At 37.9% G+C, this 20,891-nt stretch overlaps 1 protein-coding gene across 7 annotated transcripts in view; it reads left to right on the forward strand.

Moving 5' to 3' along the window:
- The window catches only part of LOC126382075 (neuroligin-4, Y-linked), a 240,916-nt gene that overhangs the window by 158,973 nt on the left and 61,052 nt on the right, over positions 1-20,891 (forward strand). For 6 of the 7 annotated variants that reach the window (XM_050031797.1, XM_050031791.1, XM_050031793.1 and 3 more), the window contains one exon: positions 17,166-17,321. In XM_050031797.1, coding sequence (XP_049887754.1) covers positions 17,166-17,321 — 156 coding nt within the window. The remainder of the gene's footprint in view (positions 1-17,165; positions 17,322-20,891) is intronic. The other variant, XM_050031798.1, reaches the window with a different exon arrangement.

Raw genomic sequence — 20,891 nt, forward strand, 5'->3', positions numbered from 1 at the left:
TCCGCCCCGCTGTACTCTGACGCGAGTGTGATGGCGCCCAGAGTAGTCTATTTCAAAGCCGTACTAGGACTCCTGTCCTCCGCCTCTGACAGTTACTGCTGCCCTCTATCAGGTTCCAGGTTATAATCCCTGTGACTCGCCTCTTTCGTCCTGCATTGCCATAGGTACCGATGGCCCCCATCTCCACCTTTCCAACTGTTAAGGTCTTCACCCGTATCGCTGGTATTATTTATTTAGCAGCTATAAATAAGAACGTACTGCTCTATCATATTAATTATATCTACATTTATATAAACTGTCGCTGTCAAATATAAGTTGGCTATGTGGGTATTATTCATATTCCATTCCAGATTGAAAATGTTAAATACCAACATAAGTAGTTAATTTTAAATTAGTTTTCAATGTATTTCCGTATGATAGATATATAAAATGCTTTATTAAGCACACTGGACACAGGAAATAAAGACAACAGATAAAAAAGGCACAAAAGGCGACCTTGTTGCGCATGCAGCAATTTCTTCCAGGCGACCTTTGGGTACAAGAAAAAATTGTACAAATATAATAGTAGCATTCTAACATATTCAAATGTATGGCTTCTTGTATATATTGTTAGACAGTGTTTGTACCACTGTAATTTCTTTAATGATTATAAAGACTTTTGAAATCAAAACCAATCACTTCAGGACACCGATACCTACCCCGACGGCATCGTCGACGCTTTCCCTCTTTCAGCGCTTATCGCTATCAGCCCGCTCGAGGCGATCGATTTTTTCAAATATAATCTTCTCAAACAACGCCCTGAGGATGGCGCTTAACTGGGCACCCTCAGGCATGGTATTGTAAATTTTTTACCGGGTGAGAACCGCCAGCGCTCCCTACTTGACTGGAAAAGTATTGCCGCAAATCTACAATACGTGGGTTGATTTTTGACTCCTTTCCTTTAACGGTCGGTAGATATGAGGTCTCTGCGTAGCATCTGCGATGTGAAGTTGAGTGATAGAGTGAGAAACAGTGTGATAAGACAGAACTGTGGTGTAAAAGACGATATAGTGACTAAGATTGAGAAGGGAATGTTAGGTTGGTTTGGACACGTAGAGCGGATAAAGGATAATAGAATTGCAAAAGCGGTATATAAAGCGAAAGTTGATGGTAGGGCTGGCAGAGGAAGACCGATAAGGACTTACATTGACCAAATTGGAGATGTCCTTAAAAAAGGTTTAAAAGGTTTAATGAAGCGATTGATGAATGTGGAGGAAGCAAAAGAAGTGTGTCAGGATCGAAGCAAATGGAATTCTATAATCTCTGCTTACCCCGGTGGGAAATAGGCGTGAGTCTATGTATGTATGTTGTTTTAACGGTCAGTAGTCATGATGTTGCAAATTACATCCATTTTGATCAACAATCCGTGAAAAAATAAAACCCAACCCTGGTTTCTCGAATCGTGGACATATTTTTAGTATCTCGTAAATAAAAGACGACGAAACGAAACAAACGTGGTAGTAACTGTTCTTTACCCAAACTTATTATTCGTTTCATTCCATTATTACCAGATGCATTAAACATGATGGCGGTGGTCGTGATATTTTCAAGCAAAAACACATGAATTTTACAAAAATAAAGCAGGCTGCCCAGCTTTCGAATTGGCTGACCTCATCAAATTTTATTGACAATCTCTCGCGCGTATTTTCACGCTATCCATCCTTTCTTTTGTTTCGGCTTTTGTTTTTAAATTGGGTTTCGATTCGGTGTTTTTTGCAGGTATCATTGTGGTGTGCCAATTAACAACGTTTACTTTTTTGTTTGATTTATTTATTTATAGAACCGTGTCACCACACATCCTCACAATGATTCAATTGAATCCTCCATTTTTGTATTTCTGATTCATTACCAGTACTTATTATTTGTCTACGATCTTTACCACTGCTTACCTGTACTGTCTCTTTCCTTTATACGTTTCTTTCTCTGTTATATTGTGTACAAATAAATAGAAAAATATTAAATGGGTAAATTTACATGTGCGACACGTAACGCGTCATTTAACGCATCAACTTTCTAATGTTTTAAGCCCCTAAAAGTTCTGTATTATTTATGAGTTATTTAGTAGTTTGGCAAATACATTCTTCTTCTTCTTCTATCGTGTGGGCTGTGAGGTGGAGTACCAACCTCAACAACCTTGGTGTCAGGGTTACTATTGAGCCGTTGAAGGCCCCTGAAATTACTTACATCAGTAAGTAGTAACCGGGACCAACGTCTTACTTTCGGACAATCTAGTGATCAGCCATAACCAAACTAGGGATCACAAAGTAATATTTATGATATGTCGAATCCCCACCGGGGCTCGAACCCGGGACCTCCAGGTCGTGAGCCCAACGCTCAATCACTGGACCACGGTGATCGTTAAAGGAGGTCGGCAAATACATAACATAAGCTGTATCTCAATGAGGTTGTCAGAGGTACATCCATCACAAGATGAACTAAGTATCCACATAGACCTAGACCAACGTGATAGGTGCAAACACGCATTTTCTATGGAGCGTAATATTTCGTATTCAGAACAAATTACTTTTTCAGCTTTATAGACAGAAAGAATATTATCATCACATACTATTTTAATCCTTAGGGATTATTTCCATAATGTATTATGTGGTCTAGTGATCCGTGCTACAAATTAGGTTAATAACATCGATGCATTATATTTCATAATTACTGTTTTAATTAAACACATAATTTATTGGATTAAATTACACTTTATTCTATGCTTTTCAACTTGAAATTATGTTATTATTGTGACGTAATAATTTTGTATTTAATACATAATTGTAGTTATTGCTATACAAATATAATAATAAAAAGTATACAATGTTGCAATTAAATTTAATAAGGTGTTAAGAAGCCCACATACACCAACATAGACGAATATTTGGCAGTTTTTACAACATTACAAACATAAATAAGACTCCATCATCATCAGCCCATTAACGTCCCCGCTGCTGGGGCACAGGCCTTCCCTATGGATGGGTAGGGAGATCGGGCCTTAAACCATCACGCGGGCCCAGTGCGGATTGATGGTTATTAACGACTGCTAATGCAGCCGGGACCAACGGCTTAACGTGCCTTCCGAAGCACGGAGGAGCTTGAGATGAAAACTTTTTATTTTTGTGGTCACCCATCCAATGACCGGCCTTTGCGAAAGTTGCTTTACTTCAACAATCGCAGACTGAGCGCGTTAACCGCTGCGCCATCGAGCTCCTCAAATAAGACTCCAAAATAATATAAATATAAAAAAATAAGTTTCAGTTTTTATACTTTTATTTTTTTATTTAATTTATATTTTTTACTGGACCACATGGTACTTTCGATAAGTGTTTTATGCAATTTAGATATGAAACCTATCAGGAATATGTCTGAGAAGTCATATTATCAATTCAACGTAATTATCGATTAAATACAAGCAAATCTGGTGATAAAGGCTAGATATATATATATTTGATAGATATTTGAAATGTGCAAAAAAGGAAGTTCTTTCGTTTGATACCCCACACGATATCATTGGAAAAAAAAATGTCGTCCTCGGTTATGTCCTCTAGAGGGCGCCACATTGAAATTAACGTGACGTCACATAGCCTATAACTACTGGACAATCAAGACGCTTTTGGTGACACCTCATTTGTTAATCTGATAGGTGGTTTAGGAGTTAGGTGGGAATAGAAGTGCATACACACAACATATGATAGCGTGACAGCGAAATATTGAAAATCTAAATATTATGTTAACTGCAAACAACACGTGCGGCTAGCAAACAAACAACACCTGCACTTGTTTACGACACACGTGCAAGGTACGGTAGTGGGGACAACCCTTATAAGACGGCGAGCCGCACGAGTTGTACCATTCTTGTGTCGAACTCCGTACAGAGAACATCCAATAAAAGTAATCCGTGACAGTGAGCCATTGTTTAATTGGCGCTATGCGTCCTCCACAAAGGTCACTGTTACCTTGGGATCAGAGTATAATATTCGTACTCTAACACATAATAGCAAAATCAGAATTATTCATTCAAAGTAATTATCATATATAAACTTGCTTAAGGTCAATTTAACATTTTTAAATCTACGTCGTTACGCAAGGTGTTGTGGCTGAGGAGAAAATATGACAAGAAACTGCAACAGCAACACATCCTTTAAATCAATGTAGGTATACATTACACGTTATTTAATAACTATAGGTTTCTGTGTTGTATAAACCTACTATGTTGTTCCTTATACAGTACACTTTCCAATAAGATAATCCGAACACAACGACGGTCGACAGGCGATAGCAAAGCTGTAGATTTATAGATCCTTCCCTGATTCATGCTCTGTCGCCGATCAATCACTGGCCTGATAGTGTCAGATTTAGGGCTCGGGAAAATAGCCAGTAAATATCCTTTAGAGGGGGTGGCGTGATTGGCTTTATAGTTTATAAATCGCCTTAAGTAAAAACCTAGCAAGATTTTTTTTGGTTGAAGTAAGTCCTATGTCCTAAGCGGATGATAAAGGAACGTAACAATATTCGGTATATATTTTTTTTTGCTTTGAGTGATTGTGAACCAATGATTGCCGAATTTGTTTTCGAATTCATGTTTGCATCATAAATGATTATCACGTGATCAGCGGTGAAGGACTAAATCGTGTAGAAATCCATACTCCCGGAGAAATGCATTTTCGGAGGTATGTGACCTAACCTGTATTGGGCTGGTTTTTACTTCACGGATCGGAAGGTCAGACAGGCAGTTGCTTCTGTAAGCAACCGGACCTGTCAAATCTTCGGATTAGTTCAAATCCAGTACGAGCTTAAACCAATGAATTGCGTAATTGTTTCGAAACCAAAAACACTAAAAACCCTACAAAAATATATAACAACATAAGAAATACTTTATTGCACAAACAGTAAATAATAAATAAAAAACAAAAGAAAAAACGAAAGTGAAATAAACGGCCTTATTGCTAATAAGCAATCTCTTCCAGGCAACCTCACACTGTAAAATTACTCCGTTTTGTTGAGGGAAGAGCTGTGCCCAGCAGTGAGTTGTTGGCATGTTTACAGCACCAACTTGCAACGGAATATACATTTCGCTTCAAAGAAACCCGTATTCAGAATGCACTTTGCAACGCAAGAATCCTAATTACCATACGTAAAATAGGTGCCTGTAGTATGTTCTAATTAAGGCTAAGACTGTACGGAATGATATTTGCAGTTGAAAGACTTTAATTGTGAAGCAGTTTCTTTGTAGTGCCTTGTTTAAAGCACCGAGAGTTTCGTTTACCGACCTTGCTAACTTTGAAATCGTATAATAGAACAAGTTGATGTTGAGCCGTCATAGCCCAGTTGGTAAAACGATTGCCTCTCACTTTGAGATCGCAAGTTCGAATCCAGTACAGGCCTAAACCAATGATTGTCGAATTTGTTTTCGAATTCATGTTTGGATCATAAATGATTATCACGTGCTCAGGTATCAGTGAAGGAAAACATCGTGAGGAAATCCACATTCCCTAGAAATACATTTTTCGGAGGTATGTGGCATAACCTGTATTGGGCTAGTTTTTCCTTCGCGGGTTGGAAGGTCAGACGGGCAGTCGCTTCTGTAAAAAACCGGACCTGTCAAATCAGGTTAGGTAAGCGGACCCTTATTACAAAACTAGTTTGTTATATTGACAGCCCATTAGGTCCCATTGCTAGGCAAAGGCTTCAATCATCCGAAGGGGACAAACCTTAGTGTGTTGTGTTTTGTGTCCATTGTGCTCAATAAAGTATTTTATCTATCTATCTATCTTAGATTCTCCATCACGCTGCTCCACTCACTGCGGACAAAAAAAACTAAAAAATAAATTATATATCTGCGCAACGAAAGAACTCTCCGCACCTGCGACTCTAGTATTGCAGATTCTGCATATAGCTATTATGACTTGTCAATATTTCATAAATTATTTATGTCAGTGCTTTACTAATGCAGTTTACAAACCATATCATATACGTAGGTATACTTACCGAAACAACAAAGCGTAGCATAGCCTAAATATTTACGCAAACGAATAGAAATCAATACCAATTTTCAATTAAATCAAATTACTAGATACAAATAATGTTTGTGTTTTATTAGCATTATATTTGTTCCGTGCAGGTGAAATTGCAGGAGCTGAAAGTAAATTTCAGTTACAGCCAGTGATGCACCTAGTACTCGTTTAAAATAGAATTAGTTCTATTTTAATAAAAAATCTAATAAAATAGACAATAGACTTTCAGAAAAACTTTTGAAATTATCCTAATTATTATCTAAAAGTACCGATGAGAGCGTGGCTCTTAAATTGATGATTAATGATGATATCTAAAAGTAACACTATCTGCGTCTTATCAGATCCCAGTTTAAGATCAAATTAAAAAAATAATAATGAATATATTTATTTGCACAATAAACAAAACAGTTACTTACATTAAGGAAAAAGACTAATAAAACAGAAAAAAAAGAAAAACAAAACCAAAATTAATACAAATTGTAAACAATTAATAATTAAATTAAACCTAACTTGAAGCCCGCCTCCAATCGTACCTGGCGCAAATATCTGTCATGATGAAACACAAGGTTGAAGAAAAAATATGTAGGTAAACACTCCCGGTTTTCCCAGATGGGAAATAGGCGTGCTATGAATGTATTTATGTAAGTAAATTAAACTTTTCGACCCAAATTTCGAAATGTAGTATTAAATCATGTTTCTATTCACGTTTGGGCCATAGATAATGACAAATAACTATCTCACTTTTATACGGGAGTACTATATAACTGGGCATGAGCCTGATTTGCATATACCTACAGGAAGAACGAAAATTATTTATTTGTGTTTATGTATATTCCTGAACGAAATTGACACCATACTGCAAGCGGCGTTTCTGTATGGCTATGTCCCTTTGCCTGCTCCTTCTTGGGGCAAATTTAACAAAAAAAAAACTCTATGGTCACACTTTGACATTTTGACATCTAGAAGACGCACACGCCGCATTTTTTACTTTTGTTTATAAACTAATATTTATCGTAAATACAATTCAAAACAAGAAATACATCAAGAAATAATAGGTTAGGAAAAAACAAGCATATTAAAAGCAATGTATTAATTAAAGTCGAGAGGTGTGGAAAATATCAAGGAGACGCCTTTGCCCAGCAGTGGCATCGAATGGGCTAGATAAAGTACCTTATGATGTTAGTCTCTAAGTAGGAGAATGAAACGACACTCCAGCTGTCGAAGGCTTCTCCTGCAGACGGTGTGGTAGAATTTGCCGCTTCAGAATTGGCTTCAACAGCCGCGGTTAAAAGTACATGACCCTATGACAATGAAAGTCATGAATCGTCTGTAACAGAATTATGAGGCCTATGATGATGATCTTCTTCTTCTATCGTGTGGATTATGAACTTATGAGGTGGATTAACAACCTTACAACGTTATCATTGAGCCGCTAAAGACCCCTGACATGGCTCATGTAACGACTACTTACTTACGTCACTAAGTAATAACCAGGACCAACGGCTTAACGTGCCTTCCGAAGCACGGATCATCTTAGTTTCGGACAATCAGGTGATCAGCCTGTAATGTCCTTTTCAAACTAGGGATTCGAACCCGGGACCTCCGGATCGTGAGGCCAACACTCAACCATTGTACCAAGGAGGTCGTTACGATGGTGATGTTATGTGTTTTGGCATCAACTGATTTAGGAAACAGCAAAATATAATTTGAATCCATTCGTGGGTACGTACGTACCCAAACGGTACGTACGTACGTACCCAGGTAGGTACCTGGGTACGGTCCCGTTTGGGCACTGTCGTGAGCGTTGCGGTAAGGTAACTTGGTACCGCTTTGTTACCGCCGTTTTGTGGTTTATATTTTAAATTCCATTTTCGTTTTAGTTTAGTTGCAGTATTTTAATGGGAACGGAATTTGGTTGGCTAATTGCCTGGCTAGATTGTATTTGGTACTTTTGTATGAATGGAGTAGTTATACTTTTTATTTGAAAAGTTACTTTTTACCCATTTACATAATGGAAATGACGCCTATTGTCTTTGTTGAGGTAATAAACTGTGCTGCATAAACCTTACACTGACTTTTGGTTCTGTTGCCTCTAAGTATGGTTTTATCAAGTTCTATCATTGCTCAATGCCGTAATTGCTCGACATCCAGTTATTGACCTATTTTATAGTACTTACATTAAACTTGTTTATGCTATTTTCCATTTGTTACTTAAGCCCTAAAACCATTAATAAAAAAGCTTATTATTAGATCATTGATTACCTAAATGATAAAAATGTGTGGTTTAAAGGTGTTCCTGTAGTTATTAAATAACTTGCAATGTATACCTATATTTATTTAAAAGATTTGTTGCTCTTGTCATTTCTTCTCCTCAGCCGTAAGCTTTTTTACAAAAAGTAAGTTTCACATGAGCTTTAAATCTATTTTCTGATAAATAAAAAATATTATCAGGTATATTATTGTAGAAACTTATACATCATACATAATCCCAAAAAAATATTTTAAATTGCATTTGCCTGCCTACCGTCCGATATAAAACATATAGACTCAGATCGATTGTTTAAGACCAACTTTTCTAATTTAATACAAAATATTTTTATTTAGAGCATTATATAATCTTGTTTCTGTACAGCATCGTAAGCATAATTATTAAGTAAGCATTTATTTCTTATGTAAGTGACTGGTCTTATGTGAGTGGACTAATGTTATGGGCGATAGGCTGATCCCTTATCACCATAAGGTTCATCATATCCATCTTTGGACTTCGTATCAACAGTGGCTGCAAGTTGTCTTTGATTACTTGTGGCTCTGCCCACCCCAGTAGGGATTACGGGTGTGAGTTTATGTATGTATGTATGTAAGTGACTGTCAGGCTTAAATAAGTAACAAAAAATCTATAAACCTAAATGTATGGATCAATAATCTTAAGTCGATTTTCATATTAAAAAATAGAAACTAACAGAACGCTACTACTTACTGATGTAAGTATGTAGTCGATACATGCCATGTCAGGGGCCTGTGGCGGCTCAGTAATAACCCCTGACACCAGGGTTAATAAGGTTGGTATTCCACTTCACAACCCACATGGTAATAAGAAGAACAGAACGCCCAGTTGGGTGCGGCTACTAGTTCATCTTGACATGGATGTACCTCTGACTACCCTTGGATATAGCCGTGAGCTTATAATTATGTTGTATATTTAAAACTATAGAGAACAGGAGAGGAATAATATGAGTGGCCACCTGATACGACACGATTCATTTATAACAAACATTATAGAAGGAAAAATTGAAGGGAAGAGAGGAAGGGGTAGACCTATGATACCATTTATGAAACAAATAAAAGAGAAGGTGCAGGTCGTGTCGTATCTGGAGGTGAAGGTTTTGGCGGGAAGAAGAGAGGAATGGGACTACTCCACCGACAAGAGCGCAGCTCTTAAATAAAGAGAGATTTAAAAAAAGACATGTCCATTCTTGTACATTTTAAATGTTGATTTATATCCCAAATTAAGCAAGAAAACTGGCTTAGGTGATTTTGTAATACCAATTGTAAGGATCCCTCTTCACCTGGGAGCATTTGCCTGTAATGTTCTAAGTAATCTACATTACAAAATCTTTCATCAATATCTTTTTCCATCACCAGGTTCTAAATACCATTGTCCATCATACATAAAAACACAAAATACAAATATACTTTATTGTACCAAAATAAAAATAAATAATCACAAAATACTCTTAACTAAGTACATGGCAAAATGCGACCTTATCGCTTAAAGCGATTCACTCAACAATAAACCCTTATAATTAACAATGTCCACGTCTAAATCTGAAACATCTCCTCGCAAGCAACTCATCCCAACCTTAAATAGACCACTAAGTGAGGAAGTTTCTTTAATTTACGTGAGAAGCAGAAATACGGCGATATGAATTTCCACTCATGAATTTCTCACAACGATCCTGACCCAATTCAAAGGGGTTTAAAGCGAAACGCATCAACGTATATCCGTCCTTCTCTTAGCCCTCATTACCAGAACATCTGCAGTGAGATAGAAAATGCTTGGCTAGGGTCGCCATTCCTCCGCATAAATCCCTTCCTGACCAGTTTATTCCGACATTGGATTTGATTATAATGGGTTTGTTTTGTACGAAACTGTTGTTGGGAATGAAGAAGGTTGGTGTAATCTAATTATAATGCAATGAACAAATTGGGAATAAACTAAATTGCTGTGTATTCGTTTTGTAGGAAAATTCGTCTCATTCTTCTGAGTTATCTACTGGGTAAGGTAGACAGAAACATAATACTATTAATACTGATTTCTTTGCATTAACCCGGCATTATTTCGTAGTTCAACCATATTCCTTACCCTTACGGATCTCATCATAACACGCTCGAAATATCATGACATCTCTAAATAAAAAAGATCAAATTTTTCGAAGTTTTACCTCACGTAAAAAAATACTTTTTTGTGGCGCAATCCCTATTTAATCTTATAGCAACCCTACCGGGCAGTGTTTATGAAAGCCTCCACTCTAGCGTGTGGTGTAAGTGAGGGGCTCATCCGTGAAAGGGATAAGGAAATGATGGCATAAATTTAACCTTTCTAAGCTCCAACTACTTACCTCGGCTTGAGTCTGACGTCACGGATTTGACGTTGAAAACTTCTCAGGAAACTCTGAAGAAAGACAAAGTATTTACTACAAAGTCTTTTCTTTTGAATAATGAATCGTTTTCTTTCAAAGAATACGTAATTGTAGGAAATTACCTATTGTTTTCAATTTCAGAAAAAAATATTAAACGGAGTAAATGTTTGGAATGTTTTTGTCGTTAAAAGAAGACCTTTGAAAGGATATTTTTCTCAGAAAAGCGTTATTGAAGTTTTTATACTGATGCGGACTTTGTTGAGTGCAATATTTTACATTTTATTTCAAAGCTAAAACCATGATAATAGAACATTGCTTTTATTAGGTTAATTTGAGCGCATTTTTGCCGATAAAAGGGTGAAGTGTTTCTTATAGGTAAATACGTTACTTATAAAAAATATAGTCAACTGACAATGGTTCACTGGTACTTAAATAATTACAGCGTGTGGATACACTAGATACACACTCAATGAAAGTGTGGATGAATTGCGTGTAAGAAGATAGTGCGTGTAAAAGGTGTGAGTGTTGATAGAGGTGAGTCGTAATACATAAACTCACGCCTATTTCACACCGGGTTTAGCAGACACTATGGAATTCCATTTCCTTCGATCCTGACACACTTCTCTTGCTTCCTCCACAGTCATCAATCGTTTCATACACGCACGCCGGTTCAGAGTAGATCATACTGAACCTTTTGTAAGGGTATCTCCAATTTGGTTTGGTGATTTGGAATTATGTTTTTACTTAAACTATAAATTCATCACTTATTTTTGTATACAGACGCAGGTAATCCTTACATGCTATTAAAATTTGTGGTTGTATCCACCCACAAATCTTAAAAAAAAACACACTCAGCATCATGACTGAAACCTTGATAGCTAAATATGGTTTACAGAGATGGAAAGTATTCACACCCACTTCTTGACAGATATGTTTCTCTCTCTCTATTTAAGAGCTGCGCTCTTGTCGGTGGAGTAACTGCCATTCCTCGGCAAAACCTTCACCTCCCGATACGACACGACCTGCACCTTCTCTTTTATTTCATAAATGTTATCCTAGGTCTACCCCTTCCTCTCTTCCCTTCAATTTTTCCTTCTATAATGTTTGTTATAAATGAATCGTGTCGTATCAGGTGGCCAATCATATTGCCTCTCCGGTTCTCTATAGTTTTCAATATGGTTCTCTTTTCTTCAACTCTTTTCAGCACTTTTTCATTTGACACCATTTCAGTCCAGCTTATACCCTCCATCCTTCGCCAACACCACATCTCAAATACTTCCAACCTCTCGCTGTCTCTCTGTGTCATAGTCCTAGATATGTTTATGTCCCACATAATAGGAGGCGAGCCTAGTGCTATCAATCGTACCCAAAAATTCAAAATAACTAAAGGTCAAACGATCTGTCACTAAAGCTGAAAGCACACAAAGAAGTTATTGGGAGCATCTCCAGGCAGAAATTTAATAAGAATGTGAAATAATCCTAAATGGGTGACGAAGCGTATGAAGACAGGTAAAAAGTCTATCGCCCATCCATAAAATTATAAAAATAACATAAAAAGGCTATAAACGTCCAACTGCTGAGCACAGGTCTCCCCTCAATCAGCCGGAGGTGGTATGAAACGTACTCCTCCACGCTGCTCTGTTGCTGGCTGGTGGAGGTGTTTAGGCTAGTAACCCGGGACCGACGCCTATTCGTGCCTTCCGAAGCACGGAATCATGTTACATTTTAGGACAATCAGCTAATTCCGCCTAAAGTGTCTTAGCCGCATAAGGGAAATACAATACGACAATGTCTCGTTGGTGGTGTTGACCCGTCATAGAGCTGTCATAGAATAATAATTAATGTAAAGAAAAAATAATGTTTTTATTACAAAAGGACGCCGCACACAATGCCAATAATCGGCGTCCGAAAGACGTAATATACGATCCCCACGACCCTATTACTCTAGCCATAGAGGCAGCCAATCAGCTCGCGACACCAAACACTTCAGGACCCCGATACCGACCCCGCCGACGTGGTCGACGATTTCCCTCATTCAGCGCTTATCGCTATCGACCCACTAGGGTCGATTAATTCTTTCAAATATTTTTCCTCTCAGACGACGCCCTGAGCCGAGGTTCGCGCCCAACTGGGCACCCTCAGGCCTGTTGTCTTAAACGTTGTATCGGGTGAGAGCCTTCAGCGCTCCCCATTTGTCCGGCCAAGTAGTTAATGCCAACTGCGGCAAATCGACAATAAGTCACGTCAAAAAAAAAACAATGCCAATACAAAATAAATCAGGCTTAAAACATAAACCAATGTTTGGCCAAAATCCCGTCATCCAGACCAAAACAAACCGCTGGAACAAAAACTTGATTTATCCGTTCCTTCCCAATCCATCATGTCTGAGATACCGTCGTATCTGGAAGACTTTGAAAATTCCCGTCGACTCGGAAAGGTTTTGATTCCGATAGCGATTTGAATAGGAGTGATTGTAAACCTTTCTTTGTTCGGCTTCCAAGATTACATTTTTCCCATGACTCTTCTTTGTGTAAAAAATTTAATACAGGGTGCTAGTGACACCGTAACGAAAAATTTCAGGGACAATTCAACCCTGATTCTGAATTGATATCAAGTGGAATTTTTCGTCGCAAAAGTGTAGAAGTACAATATTAAGATTCATAAAAAGATATGAATTTTCCGACAAGAATTAATTCCATTTGATATCAACTCAGAATCATACATACATACATACATACATAAACTCACGCCCGTAATCCCTAATGGGGTGGGCAGAGCCACAAGTAATCAAAGACAACTTGCAGCCACTGTTGATACGAAGTCCAAAGACTCAGAATCATAATCTGTACTATTCTCCAAAGTTTTAGTTACGGTGTCACTAGGTGTTAGTGACACTGTACCCGTACGGCTCCCTATACACACTAAACTTGTACGGGTTGTTAGTTACATCGTAAGGAATACCGAGGGAGATGATTCTGTCTTCTGTCTTCCCGATGGGGACGTTGTCGAACTCACTTTGTGAGACTGTTCTTTGTTTGGTAAGGACTTTTCCGGCTTGAATCACCGAAAAAGTAAGATGATTCCGTGCTTCGGAGGGCACGTCAAGCCGTTGGTCCCGGCTATTATCCGTAAAAACACCTCCACCAACCCGCAGTGGAGCAGCGTGGTGGAGTATGCTCCATACCCCCTCCGGTTGATTGAGGGGAGTCCAGTGCCCAGCAGTGGGACAGTTTATGTATGTTATGTATTCCGTCTTATATCTGTCAATCTGAGTAAGTATACAACTGAGTAAGTATAAAAAAAAAACCCAAAAAGAACCATTAATTTTGCGAAAGAAAATTTCACGTGATATAAATCGGAATCATGAGCTGAACAAATCATATCCCTGAGTATTCTATACGGTGTCACTAACACCCTGTATGAAAAGTCTCCGAGGAAGCATTATGTACTCGTTTGCGAAATTACTCTCCTTAATCTACTTTTACATCGTTTCTTCGTCTCGTTCCGTTTAACATTTTATGTTGTTTTTCCTAAGAAGCGTTGAGCATAATGGATGAGTAGCTAAGCAACTTTGGGAGCGGTCAGTCATTGGGTGGGGTTCCCAATTTGTCCACCGATTTGGTCGTAAATCTCTCGCTTAAAAACTAAATTAGCGAGCATGAATGAAGATTTTGAAGTTAGTGGTAGAAGCGAAAGTGGTGTAATAAGATCGTAGAATTCCATGACCTCTATCTACCCCAACGGGGAATAAACTTGATCTTATGTAAATGTATGTATCTTATGTTTCTCCTGTATCTATAATTATCCATTGAAACGCCTTCGGTGTCCCGCATGATCGAGATTATCATGGTATAGAAATAACAATAGTATAATGCTCTTCAATTATTTTTGAATTGTTGAATGTGGAGGTATCAAGAGAAATGTATGGCTCTCTCATCATCATCATCATATCCCTAGCAATATCTCGTTTTTTACAGGGACCGCTTACCTAACATGAAGATTTGAAAGGTCCGGTTTCTTACAGAAGCGACTGCCTGTCTGACCTTCCAACCAGCGAAGGGAAAACCAGACCAATACAGGTTAGGTCACATACCTCCGAAAATGCATTTCTCGGGAATGTGGGTTTCCTCGCGATGTTATCCTTCACCGCTTGAGCACGTGATAATAATTTATGATCCAAACATGAATTCGCAAAAAAAAATCGACAATCAATGTAGGTATGTACATTCTCTATCGAAGCAAATGATATTCCATAATATCTGCATACTCTGTGGCAAACAGGCAGGTTTATAAGTCCCCTGTATTCTTTTTAAATGAACTCGAGCTAAATTTGAATTACAGCCAGTTCCAGCCAATCAGAAACCATTGTTGTATTTGCTAACTTTCTTCCGAACCATGATTGGTTGTTAAAACCGAAATGAAACACCGGCGAAGAATCCCAGTTGCAGAATGAATGCTGTAGTTTGCTTCTACAGTTCAGCACTTTCACGGACACAGTAGCCTGTATACTTTGGCCACAGATAACAAGAATAACATTATGAATAAGCTCTGTACTATATTTTGGTATTGACCTTTCGTTTAATAATAATTATGTGACGCTCGGAGTCGGGACAACGTCTAATAACTTTCTGTCCTTGATAGTGTTATAAGCAAATACTTTATAATTTAAAATACTTTTTATTTTTTACTTTTCCGCAAGACTGGAAATAAAAAAACTGTAGAAAGCGTCAACTGCTTACAATTCCAGACACGTTATGTTCTCTTTGTCTTTCCACATACCAACCAGAGATAGACCTGGTCTGAGACCGCGTGATCCGCGTGAATTAACCCACTTAATTCGAATTTATGACTTTGAATTCGTGGATGACAGATAAATTATATCAACCTGTTAATGGCAGTAGACTCTCTCGTTATTCTTAGTAATTCTTCTTCCCCTGACCTTACACACATATTCTGAACTAATAAAAGTAAATATGTTCAATTCGAAGTCCAGTATTCATCTAAGATGCTCTTTATTGGTCCCGGAGAGTCGTAAAAATAATATATCGACAAAACACCCTCCCCAGTCGATAGTATTTCTGTCTATATTAGTTTCCCAATATCCTACCTAATATGAGTTTTAGTGTTTCCCAGAATAACGAAACTTTGTTAATTTTCCATAGTTTTTCTGAAACTTTTATCGTTGTGATTATCCACTTGTTTAGGTACCAATATTGTTTTAATTAATATTCTTTATATTAATAACTACCACTTTATACTTTATTTTATTATGTTCCATTTTTGTTGACATTTGCACTATTCGGTGGTGGAAACTTTGCTGGCTTGTACTAAGGTTTAAATTTAATATGTAATTGTAAATTTGTAGTTGTTTGTTCACCAAAGAAATATATTTTTATTTTATAAATATATTATGTAAAAAGTAATTGGCAGCCCTCAGTCGTCACACACACACTTACGCATGTTGATAATGTCAATGTGTAGTGTCTGTGTAAAACGAGGTTGTTTGTACGAAGTGTCCGGGTTGTGACGTAATATACATTCTTAGTTATTTAAACAGGTGTTAGTGACATCGTAACAAATACTGAGGGAGATGAATAGGGGGATGACTCAGACCATGATTCCGAGTTAATATCAAGTGGAATTTTCCGTCGCAAAATTCTTGATTCCTTTTTAGGTTTTTAAATTATTTTCAATTCTATTCTTTTGCGATGGAAAATTCCACTTGATATTAACTCAGAATAATGAGCTGAATCATCCCTCTTAGTATTCGTTACGATGTCACTTACACCCCATGCAAGTACATACAGGTAGCCATACAAGTAGGTATGGGTGTTAGTGACACCGCAACGAATATTGAGGCGGAAAATTCCACTTGATATAAACTCAGAATCGTAGCCTGAATCATCTCTCAAATTTTTCGTTACGATGTCACTAACACCCTGTATTGTTTAATTTATTTTTCTGACTATTCCAATCATCTTTTCGTTCCCAGTGAATTCAAAGGTAATATTATATTAAGAGAATAAATATAATAAAGCTTTTGTACTGTACAAACGTTTTTCAACATCAATTACTAAACGGGTTTTTGTAGATAATAGCTCTTTCAAGTCTCTTCTCGTTTCGGAGCTAATAAGATTCTTTAACTGGTTCCTTTAATACTTGTCGACTTTAGAAAAATAAATAAAAACTTAATTTAGACGCTTCTATGAGTTAGAATACAAATGTGTAATAAAAAAGTGCTAGGAGTTTTAAATTTTGCATGGGTGTTCCGCTTAGGACGTAGGTGCTCATTAAGACGGGATTTTGCGACGTGAATCCCCTAAGGGGGTAAAAAGGGCTGGCAAAGTTTGTATGAAACTTCTATAGTTTTAATAGTAGCGTTTCACGCGAACTAAGTCGCGGGTAACAGCTAGCAACTCGTAAATATCTGTCTGTCTGTTATCTATGTATAAAGGATTCTTCTCCTTCCCAGCAGGCGTACGAGACGCAGTGGCGCGGTACCCAGTACTGGTCTTCGTTCATGGCGAGAGCTACGAGTGGAGTTCTGGTAATCCCTACGACGGGACCGTCCTCGCCTCTCATGCTGGCTTGGTAGTTGTAACTATCAACTACCGGCTAGGGATACTGGGTAAGTACTACTACTATTATATATTCCTGGGAATATCCCCAATTTGGGAATATATCCAGCAGTCTTCTTCTATCGAGAGGGTTGTGAGGTGGATTACCAATCCGAGCGTAAAAACGCGAATCGTTAATCGTAATCGTAATCGTTACCGCGAGCAAAGCCGCGGGCAAAAGCTAGTATACCATAAACACTGAATTACGGTGTACATAGAGATTGCGCTGGTGAGTCAAATTTACATAGATATATGCATCATTAATACCTACCTACATTGAGTACTTCTTGTTCTATCGTGTGGGTTGTAAGGTGAATTACCAACCCCATTAACCCTGGTGTCAGGGTTTTTATTGAGCCGCCAAAGGCCCCTGACATGGCCCTATTGAGTACTAGTACTCGCCTACTAAGCAAGAATAAGCGAAAGACATTGCAAACACCTGCCACTCTTTACGACTTTACAAAAACATTCTAAAGCATCCTTGAGCAATGTAAAATGCTTGAATACGAAAACCGTCATTGTTTCTTCTGCTTATTATGCTAAAGCTATTATCACAAGAAATTCAGTTTTTTTTTTTTTTGACGTGACTTATTGTAGATTTGCCGCAGATGGCATTAACTACTTGGCCGGAAAAAACAAGAAATTCAGAGAAAAGAAGGAAAATATGAGAAAGCGACTCGAAATATAGTGCCGTTATTATTATCTTAAGATGGATTGTCTTTATTAACCCAATATACAGGTTTTTGACAAAATTCATTCGGAATGTTCTCGGGAAATCGAAATGAAAAAAAAAGAAGAAAAATCTTAAAAAAAAAGCAAAATCTTCTTTCTTGGGAAACAGAAATCATTGAAAAATAATATTTAAGTGGTTTGTGAGCCTCATAATGGTCAGTCGCTCGACGTATTTAAATAACGGATACTTGGACGATGACGGACGATGCTATGCGTCAGAAAACAGAAAGAAGGATTACGGTCACATTCCAGAACTCTTTGGTTGCGGTGTTTGTTTATGCGATGTGATATTGTCCTGAGTCATCATCGTCACCAGCCCATTAACGTCCCCACTACTGGGGCACGGGCCCCCTCTATGGATGGATGGATAGGGATATCGGGCCTTACACCACCACGCGGGCCCAGTGCGGATTGGTGGTTATTAACGACTGATAATGCAGCCGGGACCAACGGCTTAACGTGCCTTCCGAAGCACGGAGGAGCTCCTGATGAAAACTTTTTTTTGTGGTCACCCATCCTATGACCGGCCTTTGCGAAAGTTGCTTAACTTCAACAATCGCAAACCGAGCGCGTTAACCGCTGCGCCACCGAGCTCCTCCTGTCCTAAGTATTGATCATATTTTAATTACGTTTAAATATTTATTCGTCAAATGTAATACTTTCTAGCCAACACCAAGCGAGAAACAAAACTTCATTACTCGTAAACTACACGCCACAACGAACCCTGGTTGTAACGGCCAAGTATGCTTGCCACGTCGACACTGAACAACCACATATGTCGCACGTTTACGGTCGGTTTCTCCGACAATATTGGCTGTATGGGATAGCTTGACCGAAACTACTGTGGTCTAGGAACGATGCCTGCGAAATGGCTATTTTGTATATATGAAGTGGGGTAAGTGCTTTTTATCAAGTACTATAAACAACTCACATATTATAATAATAATAATAGAACACTTATTGCACACAAATTCACAAAACATATTTACAGGATAAACTTATTCTAAGGTGGGCAAAGGCGGCCTTTTTATTATTTCATTTTTCTATTCTATTAAATAAAATAGAAATTGTTTATTATGAAAGGACTCCACACACAAAGACAAGACAATAAAATCACTTAAAATTTTTCACAAAACAATTACATAAAGCATAGGAAGATGTTCATTAGAATGATCATAAGGTGGTGGTGGATGTCCTGAGATAAAAGGGCCTCACTTAGCACAAGTCGCGGCGTGAACGTTGGTATTATGCGGACCCTGCTGGGTGAGGCACGATTTAATTTTAGGCACAACCCTGTCACTTCTTATAAAAATCATTGCAAATGCGAGCGAGACACAGTCCACGTGCTCTCTCCCTTACTTTTTAGCGGATTACAGCCATTTAATACTAAAGTAGGACCCAGACGGGGTGAGGTCAATCTTGCTACGAATTAGTGCGGCGCGGAGATTTACCGTCCTTTGCGCAGTACCTACAATTATTCTTTATTTAAGTGAAGAGTTCGTGTGACCTAGTTCTTTTTTGAACTGGTAGTAAAAAATAATAAATAATTATTTATTTACTTATTAAAAAACTCACAAGAAGTACGTTCAGTTATGCTTACTCAAACGAGACTATCACAAAAACTCTAAACGCGTTATTTATCGTTTTTTATGTTTCTATCGTTTTTTTTTTAGCTCTATTACATACAAGGAGAAGTAAGTTTTGATATTAATTATAACACAATACCTTAAATGTACAGCTAGGAATATTCCGTCCATTTAACGATGTTTATAAACGCGACCGCTTTTACGATATTATAAGCGTTTTTATGGCCAATTTATGTATTAGGGCGTTAGACGTGAGAAAAATACGGGACATCCAATATAAGGGCATGATATCATAGCGGTATGTTTATTTCCTAGGTAATTCAAAGATCGTTATGATAAAGAAAAAGGTTGAAACGAAATATCTCTGGCATTGTTTGAACTGTACGGTAGTAAAGCTCGTAAACTTGCTATTATTTGTAAAATCGGTGTCTAAATTAGCAAGTTAAAGCCACAGGCCCCTGACATGGCTCATGTAACGATTACTCACTTACATCAGTAAGTAGTAGGATCATCTTACTTTTGAACAATCAGGTGATCAGCCTGTAATGTCCTAACCAAACTAGGGATCACAAAGTGATTTTCGTGATATGTCTCCACCGCGATTCGAACCCGGGACCTCCGGATCGTCAGCCCAACGTTCAACCACTGGACCACTGGGGCCGTTTTTTATCGTTATACTAAGGTATATATTCCTCAGTAGTCTGTGTAGTAGTAATGTGTATGTTTCGTGTATGTGTATGTAATGACGAATATTTGATTTGATTTTGATTTGATATAACTATACCCAAAAGGAGAACAATAAACAATTTAAATTAATTTAGGTACACAAGACCAAACGTGTAGTTGGCACAATACCAGCCATTTAATATTTCTTTGTTCAAAATCTTAATAGCACCATCTCATCTCGTGAAAAAGGGGGTACCTTTATATAACCTCTTTGTCCCAAACCGTGCCTTCAAAATCATTGTCTCAAAGGATAATTTTCTACTTAGCGGAGACAATTCCGTTTATTTCAGTATTATTCGCATTGTACCTCGTTCTGTGTAGCTACAGCCATTGGTACAATAGCCCGAAGCCCTCAAGATAAGATGTTGAGAACGTGCTTAAGAAAGGGTTTATTTCAATTTATAAATCTGTGTTGAAATTGTCCCCACGCGCTTTGGAGGATCTATTGAGATTGTATATATGTTTGTGAAAGGATTGGAGGTAGGACCAGTTTCTTCATTGCTCTGTGCAGATACTACACATCGGCCGAAACACCAA

This window comes from Pectinophora gossypiella, chromosome 3 (genome assembly GCF_024362695.1).
Source record: "Pectinophora gossypiella chromosome 3, ilPecGoss1.1, whole genome shotgun sequence".
NCBI classification, from domain to species: domain Eukaryota; kingdom Metazoa; phylum Arthropoda; class Insecta; order Lepidoptera; family Gelechiidae; genus Pectinophora; species Pectinophora gossypiella.